Source organism: Lolium rigidum, chromosome 4 (assembly GCF_022539505.1).
Source record: "Lolium rigidum isolate FL_2022 chromosome 4, APGP_CSIRO_Lrig_0.1, whole genome shotgun sequence".
In the NCBI taxonomy this organism is placed as follows: Eukaryota; Viridiplantae; Streptophyta; class Magnoliopsida; order Poales; family Poaceae; genus Lolium; species Lolium rigidum.
The window spans coordinates 49,154,845-49,167,310 of NC_061511.1; the positions used below are offsets into that span (position 1 = coordinate 49,154,845).

The 12,466-nt window shown below is 44.6% G+C and overlaps 1 protein-coding gene across 2 annotated transcripts; it reads right to left on the reverse strand.

Moving 5' to 3' along the window:
• Positions 1–335: 335 nt before the first annotated feature.
• On the reverse strand, positions 336–5,466 carry LOC124647622 (PH, RCC1 and FYVE domains-containing protein 1-like). 2 transcript variants are annotated; one of them, XM_047187535.1, is made up of 5 exons: positions 5,375–5,466; positions 2,298–4,284; positions 2,068–2,214; positions 1,406–1,953; positions 336–946 (listed from the first exon to the last, which is right to left on the reverse strand). In XM_047187535.1, the coding sequence occupies exons 2-5, from the start codon at positions 4,179–4,181 to the stop codon at positions 817–819; spliced, it is 2,709 nt and encodes a 902-aa protein (XP_047043491.1). In that variant the 5' UTR covers positions 4,182–4,284; positions 5,375–5,466; the 3' UTR covers positions 336–816. The 2 variants fall into 2 exon arrangements, with proteins under 2 accessions (XP_047043491.1, XP_047043490.1); XM_047187534.1 differs by lacking the exon at positions 5,375–5,466 and adding an exon at positions 5,119–5,305.
• Between the last annotated feature and the right edge of the window lie 7,000 nt (positions 5,467–12,466).

Here is a 12,466-nt window from a genome sequence, read left to right on the forward strand (position 1 = left end):
AATATACATGAGAGCCGTAGATTTTTTATCAACAACCGAAGAGTTGTTGATGTCAAGATCACATCGATTGATACAATTGCAAAAGTTCACGCCAAGCCTCTACATAACAAGATGCATATGGCCACACAAAGTTTCACACCACAATAAAACATGATAAGGTAAAACATAAAGAATCAGAATCTTTGAAGGGAAATACTTTTTTTACACTTCAAATGCTCATGTCGTTTCAGACATTTACATGGTCTTCAATGTTACACTTTAACTATTTTTTCGATAATGGGCGCTTTATTACTTAAACAAGCAATTACAAAAACATTGAGTACCAATGAAAATGTTGTACTATTTAAATAGAAAACGTGTAACTATTATATCAATATGGCCTTGTATATGTCTTGAGCAGGTCTTATGTCTTCCCCAAGAGTTGCATATATCTAGGTACCACAAATGTTGAAACACTGAGGACCTGATCTTGAATGGCATAGAAATAACAGCACTCGCAAATCATATGGAGGTCACTCAAACGCTCGTACAAAGAAAAGAATAAAGAAGAAAAACTTCACCTAGCCACAATGGCTAGTGTGATCTATAGCATGGTGCCCTTTGGCGCAGCTCCCTGTATGTACATTACACCAGGACACGCCCATGCTACAGCCTATCAATATTTCAGTTGAAGTGTAGAAGGACGATAAAAAAGACAGCGACAATCGCCTATGGTGGTCTCCAGCCCACTATGTATGACCTTAATTTTGTTGGTTGGTCTTGCAGTTTGACAGCAAAAGAAACGGTGCCAGCTCGTCACAGGTCGTCCCCGGTATGTTAATAGGCTGACCGGGTCGAGGCTGCTGACGACACTCGTTCAGAGCTCCTCACGTTGTACCGCTCGTACACTTTGTCGCGATTCTCGTTCCACCAGTTTTCCGCCTGATGCTCCCCAAAGCGCCTTCGACTGCATACAAGAAATGTTTCAAGACATGAAAGTGTCAACGTAAAATCGAGTTTACAAGGAAATATGGGCCTGTCAATCAGTATAGAAGAAGCTTAAGGTAGAATCTGCAGCACAACTCTCGGCAAATTATCCTGCTGAACATGATAACCTGAAGTTTTTATTTTCTCATTTGTTAACTGTAGGAATTATTATTGCTCTAGAGTATGATAAAAAAAAAACTACACAAACTGCCTGAATTCTTTGGTTGCATATGAACTTGTGGACAACACTGCCTAATATATATGTTTTTCTTACTATTCATATTCTATATAGGCAATCTGGACAGTAAAATCGCGAGACACTGACTAATCAAGCAACTAGCATTGCGATCATCAATTTTCAATGAGTTGCTTGTATGTGAAAAAATAAAAGCTAACTTGGAAGCAGAAAGCAAATAAGGGAAGAAAAAACGTGAATCACCTGAAGCGAACCCTCTTTAGATCCCGGGTGCCATCACGGAGGGTCGTGAGCGTTATGTAAACACCTGGTTCGTACTGCTCAATCCACTCCGCCTGTACTTGGTTGCTGGATATTGATACTGTGCCTCGAGACTTATAGCCGTCCTCACTGTTTTGAAGGGACCTAGCATCAATGCTGACATTATCATCAGCTCTGCTACTTGCGGACAGCATCTCGTCACTATTGCTGTGTGCTCTTCGATGAGGACGATCTGCTTCGTGAGGACTGGTAATTCGAAGGCTGTGAATGCTCCCTTCACTGTTTTCACTTATATTACTTAGTAATTTATGTTGACTCGAGATTCCGTTTGAATGTGGCGACCATCCAGAGTTTGGACTATGTGCATTTGAAGCATTGGGTAATTCATTCCTTGATGGGTGAATTTTCCCATTCATGCTAGAGTAGATAGCAACATGTGGCTCGACGCCATTAGGAGCGTGTAATTGCTTTGCTTCATTGCAATCATAAGATCCATTATCTGGTGGTAACCTCTCAGCCATGTCCTTGAGCTACATAGGACAATACAAGTTTAACAATTATTTCCAGTGAAAAAGAGGTGTCCTGTTCATTTCGAAAGAAATCAATATGATAGAACTTAAGAGAGCTAAAGCATTGATATGTACCTGTGCTGTTAGTGATTTTATAACTTCTTTTGCAGCTTTAGATTTTGCAGATTCCTCTGCAACCAGTGTCATGGCCTCTTGTACTTTCTTGGCTGATTTATGCAGTTCAAGCTCATGATGCTCACAACGCTGTCTCAGGTTATCAACCTACACATATAGAAGTACTGTAAATTTCTTGCAACTTTATTAGCACCCAAGGAAATTTCTGCTAAATAGAACAAAGTGCATACCTGTGCACGCAGCCTCTCAACTTCCTGATTTAAGAGCTCATTTGTTTTCACCAGATTATCAGTAGCACTTTTTGAGAGAGAAAGACCATGAGTAGTTGGAACTGGTGTGGTGGACCGTGGTGGACTAGACTTGCGAGAGAAAGGGGAAACAGCCCTTGAAGTGGCTACTGACCGTGCTGATGTGCGCACTGTTCTCGGAACTGATCTGTTGAGATCTACACCGCCGGAGAAAGCAATATCTCTGAGCTGCAGTAGCGAACTAACTTGAGGATTCCGGAGAAATGACAATGCATCGGTTCTCTTCCCCTGTTTTGCTGCCTTATTATCCAAACTTCTAATCATATCCATGTTACTAGAAAGGATGGATTTTCCTACTCTAGCTTCACCATTTCTTTCCCCATTACTAGTGTCGGAAGCATTGTTCAGTTTCAAGAAACAAGAATCACAAACACGCTGAAGTTTCTTGGGATTAGGAGCCAATGCTGCTCTCAAAGCCTTCCTTGAGGTGCATGCGTTACAATGGACAAGCCCACAGTTATAGCAGTTATGCCTCTTTCGGGTAAACCCAAACGGCTGTCGACATGAGGAGCACTGTGATTGATCAGATCCAGAAACCCATTTGTGCAGGCATATAGCAGCAGTGAAGTTTGCACCGCAAGCTATGTGCCGAACAGCTCTATCTCTCAATGCCTCGACCGGTGTAGGTACCTTCCGGTCCTCTATATCTCCATGGCCCAATCTCCCGTTAGCTCCCTTACCCCACGTAAAAACTTCGCTTCTACTTGTCAAAACTGCAACGTGGTAGGAACCACAAGCAACTTGTAGAACATGCTCGCTTGCAATCTTATCTTCAACTAAACATGGCCTTCCATCGGAATTTGGATTTCCGAGCTGACCGTAAACTGAGTTACCCATGCTCCACACTTTTCCAGAAGTTGTCAAGCCTACAGTAAGACTGTGGCCACATGCTACCCTGTAAAAATCATAATCAATAAGCGAAGCTACACAAGTAGGCTTAAGTCGTGCATCCTTATCACCATGACCAAGTCGACTCTTGTCGCCATCTCCCCATGTGAATAGCTTTCCAGCAGACACAGTCGCGCTGGACTGAGTGACGATGACCTCTACAATAGCTGCAGTATGCCATACACCACATGCAACCGCAATTGTTTTCAGCCCTGACAGTGATTCTATCTCCCGTGGATACGAAATGCTCTTCACATCTCCATGTCCTAATACCCCAAATGAACCATCGCCGAAGGTAAACAATTGACCCATCGATGTGATCAAGGCTGTATGCCAGGTTCCACAAGAAACATAAGCAATTTGGAGACCTTCCAGAGCTCCAGATATCCTCCTAGGTATCCAGTGTCCTACATCGGTACCATGTCCTAGAAGTCCAACATTGTGAGTTCCATCTCCCCAGGTATAAAGTTCACCAGTTGTGGTCACAGCGCAGGTATGAAACTCCCCACATGCAACAAAATCTATGTTGCAAGCAGCTAAGGACTCGACAAGACGAGGGTGAACAGAATCTTCCCGTGTTCCATGGCCAAGGCGGCCTCCAGAATCTTCACCCCATGTAAAAACTTCGCCATTTCTTGTGACCAAGGATGCATGCCTGACCCCACAATCTACATGATACACATCGAGAACCAAACTAGACTCCAACGGCTTTGGGAGGAGGAAATCAGTCTTCCCAGTTGATCTAATTACAGTGTCAGAACTGGTTCTTGCAGAGCTATCACAAACAACTTCACCCCACACATATACATCGCCTAAAGAGTCGCAGTCATCTTGTGCAGAACCATGGCTGGATGTACTAGGGGCACTAGAAATGCTTGCTCTAAGAACATCTGATGATGGCCCCTTTGTGTACATCATCGTCACATCTAATCTTCAAGCAATTACAGCGCGATGCAAACACTACCCGTAGACGCATGCACTTGCGGCTGTCATGATAGAATAAGGTGGATATCTCAAACGCCTGCACATAATTAACAGTAAGTGTAAAGCCATCATACAGAAGCAGACTGAAACACAGATAAAACTTCACAAAAGGGAAGAGGCGGCAAGGCACGTGCTGGTTGCAGGTTATGGGATGGCACAAAGGGTGTACAAAAAGAAACAGAGCAGGTTCGCGAAGTTTTATGTTGAGAAGAAAGAACTAGTATTTTCACTACTTCGCCCTAAATGAGAGCAAGCTTGTTGTATTCAGTGTAACTACAATCCTTCAGGAAATAAGGGACAATAAATTTAGGTATCATTTTCCAAAATTATTAGAACCCACATTGTACAACAGAACAGAGTTGTTCTGCTGGTAAGTTGAGATGCACAAGCACCTCTTTTTCCAGTATAAAAATCAAAATGAGTAATGTATCATGATTCATCGCCAACGCTAATCGACTATAACGATCTGCTCCATCAGCCAGATTTTCCATAATATTTGCTCTCTTCCTTCCCCAGAGGTCTAGCACTCTAGCAGTAACATGAACACTATTTTTTCTGAGAAAATCATCAAAGGTTGTGTATCCTCAGTTAGAAAACTGTGCTCCTACATTTTACTAAACAAATCGTCTGCTCCTCCTACATCTGCATTACCAGAGCACATCATGGGCACAGTCTACCTAAATGCCTCAAATCTTCAACCTAAAAGCCACAAGAACTACCAATTGGGGTGGAAACAGCCGGCTCTGCTGCCAGAGAGCAGCCAACCAAGATTCCGCGCAGAGATGCTCAGAGAAGCCTTTTTCCGGCACCAGACGCTATGAACCAACCTACGGAGTACAAATTTGTGCGGGAACGCGAAAGATTTGCTCACCGGAGTTCCAGGGGAGGACGAACCGTCTGCTCTACGTGCGCTGCAGAAGAAACCGCCGTCTCCCCTTCCTCATCCTAATCCTAGATCCGCCCCAGCCGGAGTGCCGCCGGATGCGGAAGAGATTCGCCGGCAGCCGTACGCCGGCGACTGGGGTCGATGCGCTTCGTTGCTCCTCTATTTCTTTTCTCCCCTCTGTCTCTCTCTCTCTGTCTGTCTCTCCAGGACTATTACAGTAGTTGTGAGTAGTGTGACTGACCTGTTACTCCTCTGGTTGATGCTTTCTTTCTCCTTTTGGGGCGCTCCGGATCACCCGGCGGAGTTGCGGCGGCGGTGCTCGGTAGCCATCGTCACCGCCATCATCACACCCACGCAGCCGCACACGCATGCACATGCGCTTCTTGTGTTCTTGCTTTGGACTCTTCACTCACTCACTCCCTCCTAGCTTATCTTACTTGTTCTTTAAGCCAACCTGCAGCTTAGTTAAAACCCCTCTCTGTTCTGCCCTCTCGGTGCCAATGGAAAGCAACTGAAACAGCTGGATTAGTTTGGCCTGTTCCTGCGGTTTATCACACTGTGTAGTACTACCTCCGTTTCAAGGAATAAGGCGCCCTCGTTTTACGAGCTTTTTGTTTGACCAAGAATTCCTTCAAATAGAAAAAGATTGTTTGTATGAAATTAGTATCATTAAAAAGTACTTTTCAATACGAATCCAACGATACTATATACATATAATATAATTAAGATTTTGTTGCTCAATTTTTATGATCAAAGTTCGTCTTGGAATACGTGTGCGCCTTATTCCTTGAAACGGAGGTAGTATGTGTTTAATTACTATTGGGATCTGGATGTCCTTGTTCATGTCACCATTCCTCTGATCCATATATGCATGCCTTTTGTTTCTCAAGAAATGATATTTTCCATATGATTTTCATAAAGGCAGTTCTTATTGTCTTAATAATTGCGCCGACTAAAAGATCCTTAAAATGTTGTGGCTCTTAAAAAATTGAACAATATGCCGTTATGGGCTCTTCTTTTACATCGAGCAATCACCCCATATCGGTGCGACCTGTAATAAGGATGCTCGAGTTTCTATGTCCTATTTACTGTAATTGGTTTCAGTAATTAATCCTAGTATGATCTAGTTTTTCTGTATATGATCAATGTTTCTATGTATGAACTATATGTTATATATGTATGAATATCAATGCTAAAAAGCTGCGGGAAGTACTTTTAAAAAAAAAATTACAGCTTAAATTTGCAGTTTCTGTTCGAGCAGATCAAATGTCATTCCGTAAAACAGGTTTGAAAGATATCTCAAAACTTATATGGCATTATAAAGGATCTGCTAGAGATGTTCAAAAGTGTTTATCTTGAATTTATACTTCACCGATTCTGTGTGATGATTAACAGTACAATTATCATGGTTGTATAGTATTGTTTTAATCACCCAATAACTAGAGCCACATTTGTATTATTTGTTTATTTATTTTTATTTAAGCATCTCATATATATGTACATGCTCCCAGAAAGATCTTAACACAATGTGTTGATAATATTAGTGCGTATTTTGGCATGATCAGTGGGTTATATGGTCATTTTTGTTGTCGAATAATAAATGGATGGAACTGCTTTTGAGAAGAACAGGTGGGGGAAACATGTTTACACTAGATTATTTGAATCTAGGTTGGAAATGTTGGGCAGAAACCGGCATAATTTTTTCAGCAACTTGGCTATGCTAGTTGTATATTGATGTGAGCAGCTTGATTGTTGTACCAAAATCAGCAAAGAGATCACAAGGCTTGCTTCCAATGAACTCATTTTCTTTGCTTGGTGGTGGTCACCAACCTTCCCCCGTATAAAAGGAAGAGAATGTTTCTGGCATGACTTTCTAGGACACCTCATAGCTGTAACACGCGGATTAATTAAAATATAGGTACGAAATGCAGGGCATGCAAAAGACATGAAAAAGTTGATGGATGAGGTGAGCCTCCCCCCGCCCGCGCACCCCATGCAGGACCGGGGGCGAAATCCTGCACCGTCCCCGCCCTCCTCCTTCGCAGCCCCCTCGCCGCTGATACTGCTGGCTTTTGCGCCACATGGCGGCGGCCCCCCGCTGACATGTGGTGCCGGGGTGGCTCCTTTCTCGTGGATGCATGGGCGGATGGCGAATTTGTCTGGGGCTACGATGGCGGCTCGCGGGCACAAGGATGCTGGAGCGGCGGCTCCAGGACTGTGTTGTGACGTCGTCCCCTCGGCGGCTAGCGACGGGGTGGTGGATCCGGGGCCAGCATGCCCGGATCTGATGGGGACGCAGGCCATGGCGGCGTCCCGGCGGATGCGGTGGTGCTCTGGCCGTGTGGATGGTTGGGCGGCGGGGCGGCTGCCCCGGGATCTCGGTAACGACTCATGTGCGGCGGTGGCGCCGTTGCCGCACGAGAGGTGTGTGTCACTGGGGTGCGAGCTGGCAGTGCTTCTCTCTGTCTTATTGACCGGCCATGTGGGGATGTGTAGGATCGATTGCTGGGCGAAAGCCTGACCGTGCAGCATCTGTGGATGTCACCATCCTCGTTGGGGGGTTGGGGGTCGTGGAGCTCTCTGGCCTTTGCTACCCTTGGGTTCACGTCTTTGGGTGAAAGCATTTAGCCTACTTTGCGGGATCGGACAACAACATCGTTTCCCCTCTTGAGGGCCTCATCTTGTAGTCGGTGATCCCGGCCCTTCGCACACGCCGGTGGGCTGGACACACACGGCATCTAGGTTGGCAGGAGGTCAACCGGAGATGCGGGAGTTTCGTGTGGAGACTTGTGAGGCAATAACACTGGTGATGAGCAAGGTTTGGTTGCGGGAAGACCTTGTTAGTCGGCTTTGTTCTAGCGTGTCTGAATATCTTCATGTCGGTCTCCTCTTGTTGTGAAGTCGAAGCTGCCTTTGGATGGTCCAGAATGACCTTCAAGAGGGGTCTGGCGGTGAAGGTCCTTTTTGGAGCGGGTCTTGTGCATCACCTCTCTAGGGCTCATCTTGAGAATCGGAGCAGCTAGCCTCTTCTCGTGGAGCCTTCTGTTTGGCATAGGCCAACTTGAGCCCTGTTGTAGGTTTACGCCAGATTTCCTCCTAAAAAGTAGGCACTTTTCTGCTTAATTAATGGATGATGCGAAGCTTTTGCCTGCGTTTTTTAAAAATGATGGATTATTTCGTGGTATATATACAAAGGGGCAAAGGGGATTAGCCTGGACAAATACAATGCAAATTAAGATTGATGAGATGAGTTTGTTCCACCTCCTAGTTGTGACAGTGTGAGCTCATTTTACCTCCTAGTTGTGACATTGTTTCAGATTTTAACTTTTTTTAATACTCCATCCATTCTGAAAAAGGATGTATATCTAGACAAATCTGCATAGGTGATACACAAGGGTATTAACATGTACTCCCTAATTTATTCCTAAATATAAGATGTTTTAGCAATTCAATTTAAACTGCTAGAACGTTTTTTTACAGAGAGGGGGTAAAATAGAAAGCAATTTGGCATTGATAAACCAGGTCTATTCCACCTTTCACTTCCTAGTTGTGACATCATGAATTATTTTACCTGTTTAAAGTCTCTTACCACACCATGAGCACTGACATTGTGTCGGATTTTACGCTTGTACCTCGATCAGTACATCGTCATGTGTAGGTAGTACGTCGTCCTGAATCGACGCAATTAAGCTGATCCAAGATGAGTATCTGACTAGTATCTTTTTTTTTTTTAAGTATCTGACTAGTATCATCAGTGAACATTGAATGTACTGTGCAGTACGATTAGAGCCTCACACGAGGCATGCCAACCATTAATTCGAGGAGGGATAGCTTTGGTTGCACACCATCTTTGTCCACCGTGTACAGCCAGCTTCGTGCTGGATATTTCAAAAAACAAGTGTACTTTTCAATTGATGCTTTAGTAAGAAAAAAGGAACTACAAGTACATCAAAATAGTTTGCTTGAAAAGCTTGAATCTTGCAATTACATTTGCATAAAACTGAAGTATCCCATATATATGTATATCTATGTTCCAAGAATTCAAAGTTGGACTGTACGGAAGATAAATTGGCGTCTTTGTATCCGTAGAAAAGAACAAAAAATTGTTTTAAAAAATTCACAAAATTGTAAAAAATGATTTTTTTTACCGAATGTATATTGTCAGTGTCTCTCATGTGCGTGCAAAGTTCCAGTGAAATAGTAAAAGACACATGTCGTACCTTAGGCATAAAAAACAAAACCCAGTGCTCTAAAAATGCATTTGAAGCACAAAATTTGTTTTTTTTTCTCAAATAGGCCACAAAACTCATCTTTTGTCTATGGAATTCCACTTGCACAAACAGAACGCAAACTTTTTTAAAGGAAAAAAGTTGTCAGATTATTTCTACATGGGAAACGTCTTGTGAGCCCATTTGAGTACCAGGAAGAAGTGTATTTTCTCAGGTCACATGTCAAATCATTAGACTACTCATAGTGAAGAGAAGTAACATAATGTGATGTCATGCATATGATATTACTCTATGTTACTACCTTTATAGTGTATAGTATCTTTTTTTCGAGGGTATAGAAGAAAAGCAAGTTGTTTTACAAGAGAGGATGTTTACTGCGAACAGCAAAACCGGCGAACTCCGCACTCACACACTAAGCCTAATCTCGGGGCATTTCCAAACTCCCTCCCACTCATAGTGCATAGTATCATAGTGGTAGTAACTTAGAATGCATCATCTATTTATTTATAGGCTCATTTATTTTTGGAAAGTGTGATGTTATGATAATATAGCTAGTTTTTTTTGAAATGGGAGCATAGCCCTAGCCTCTGCATCCAAAGGATGCACACAGCTTTTTTATATTAGATTATTCATGAAGCCTTACAAGGAAGATACAAAGATCAACTCGAAGTCACCTTTCCAGTGACAACTCGCTATACCTACAAAAGTGATGAAGGGGGCAACCATGAACAGGGCCATTACCCTGACAATACACCAACACACATCATCTAAAACCGAGTGCTTTCACAAGCCGCCCATTGGCGGGTGAGAAGCACAACCAGTCAAGCAGATCCTCAGCGCACGCCATTGCACACGCCGCAGAAATCGCTACCGCTGTCTTCCTCGAACCCATCTCCAAGAGAGATCATCGCATTGATCTTGCCAGGCCTGCCATCGATGCCGCCACGGCGCCAGACGACACCAACATCATGCGCGCGTCCATCACACTGCGTCCGTCTCCGAGACACCACGGCACCATGCTGCCAGACTCGACGACGCCGACACAGCAGAAACACACCGCTCCACCTCAGCACCACCACCATCCGTTGTCTGCTCCAAAAATGATGCCCCCAACATGTAGAACGATGCTACGCGCCGCCATCGTCCGATCCGGGAGACCCGGGTCTGGGGCTTCCCCCTAGCAGCCCAGGCGAGAAGAAAACATAGACTACAGAGACAATGCCTTCAACAAGGTAGCGATGAACAGACGCCGCCATCGTCCTCCATGACCGAAATCATGGCCGACTTTCACCGGCAGCCACACCTCGCCGTCGGGGGATATTTGCCGGATCGCGAGACCCGTCAAAATAGCCACAAACTGGCCGATCCCCTCCGGGGAAGGAGGAGACCACCACCGCCATGGATTCCTCATGCTGCAGGACCACCCCAAGGGCACCGTCGGCTGCCAACGTCGAGGTGCGGATAGCCCGGCCAAACCCATCTGGGCTCAGATCAGGCCCTCTTGCCCCACGTCGCACCCTTCACCGGAAGACCCCCGGGATCCCAGGCCGCCTCCGTCGCCTGCAGATGGTCGCAGATGGTCGGAGCGGGCGCCGCCGCTGTGCCTCCATGGGGACCGAGGATCTCCGCTGCTGCCACCACGCCACACGGGCTTTGCCCGGTGACGCCTCCGGCAGTGGCGGCGGGAGGAGAGGCACCGAAGGGGAGAGGAGGAGGAGGGGGCGGCGGGGGCACCCAGGTGCGGTGCGGGGCACCGCAGCACGGGGGTGGGAGATGGGTTAGGGACGGGGGTGGGAGCTGAGCGCAAGTTTTTGATCTAGACACGCTTTTCTCGTGGTTAATTTAATATAGCTAGTTACTGCAAAGCATCTCTCTTGGTTTAATAGCATGACATGTCATGAAAATGCCTAGTTGGCATTGCATGTGGGTGTATGTTACCACCTAAGTTAGGTCCACTATGAATAGTCTTGATTGGTTCTCTTTACCCACCATAGTACTAATTATTAGTTAATTCGGGCGACACAAGTAGATCAACCAGAATTCCTTTGCGACAAACTATACAATTGGCATTTTCTTGGCTTGGTGGCATGTGATCATTATTTGACGACAAGCTAGAACTAGAGATTAGCCGCCAGGTTATATCTTTACTTTGTGTAGCTGATCAATAATTCGATGAGGCCCATGCACGGGAGCATGTGATTCCACAACCAAGAAGCGTCCAAGAGCTAGAAGTGCTGAAAACCCGACGATGTATCATGGCCCAAGAATCTATGCATGTATAGCCTCCCATGCATGATCGTCATATCATATCCTTAAACGCCTCCAAGCAACAAGGGTACAAAAATGGATATGTCGTTCAATCGACAAAACGTGTCCAGCATACATAGATGGAGATAGGATTAACATATATGCATATGCTAGGATGGTAATGCGACATTTGTTTGTGGCGTTTGGAGTTGTGTATTCATCATGCATGACTTGGTTTTTAATTTAGTTATTTTGAAACCCGAAGGGCATAATACTCTGCAATTCAAGCAGAAGAATATATTTTTCCAGTTAATTAGTGAAACACGGGATCCAGATACAAAGGGGATGAAGTCCTACGCCACCGTTCACAAAAGAAAAAAATCCCTCGCTGATCGACAAAGAGAAAGAAACTGACATTTTAGGGGAATTGGAGAAGGCATCGGCACACCAATGAAGGCCAAAGTGGAGAAGATCATCGTTGCATCATGATACATCACACCTTAAAAGTACATATGTAGGATTGCTAAAGGGGTTTTTGATGATTCATGACAATTAAGTGTAGGGCTTTACTCCTATTTTCAAAGTGGATCATGCCAATGGTGGCTCATAAAAAAAGCTACAAAATGTATAAGCAGCTTATCATGCAATCTCTGTTTTCTTGAGTTCTAGGGCATCTCTAGCCTACCCTTATGATTTAGAGGAGTAAACCGACACCTTTAGAGAACCATATTTGCTCTTCTAAACAAGTGTGGTTTCTAGCCGAACCCCTAAATTTAACTCCCTAAACTTATGTAAGGGTACATTGCCCCTATGTGTGGTTTTGGTAATTAATGACAACCTCTATGGACTAATGTTTT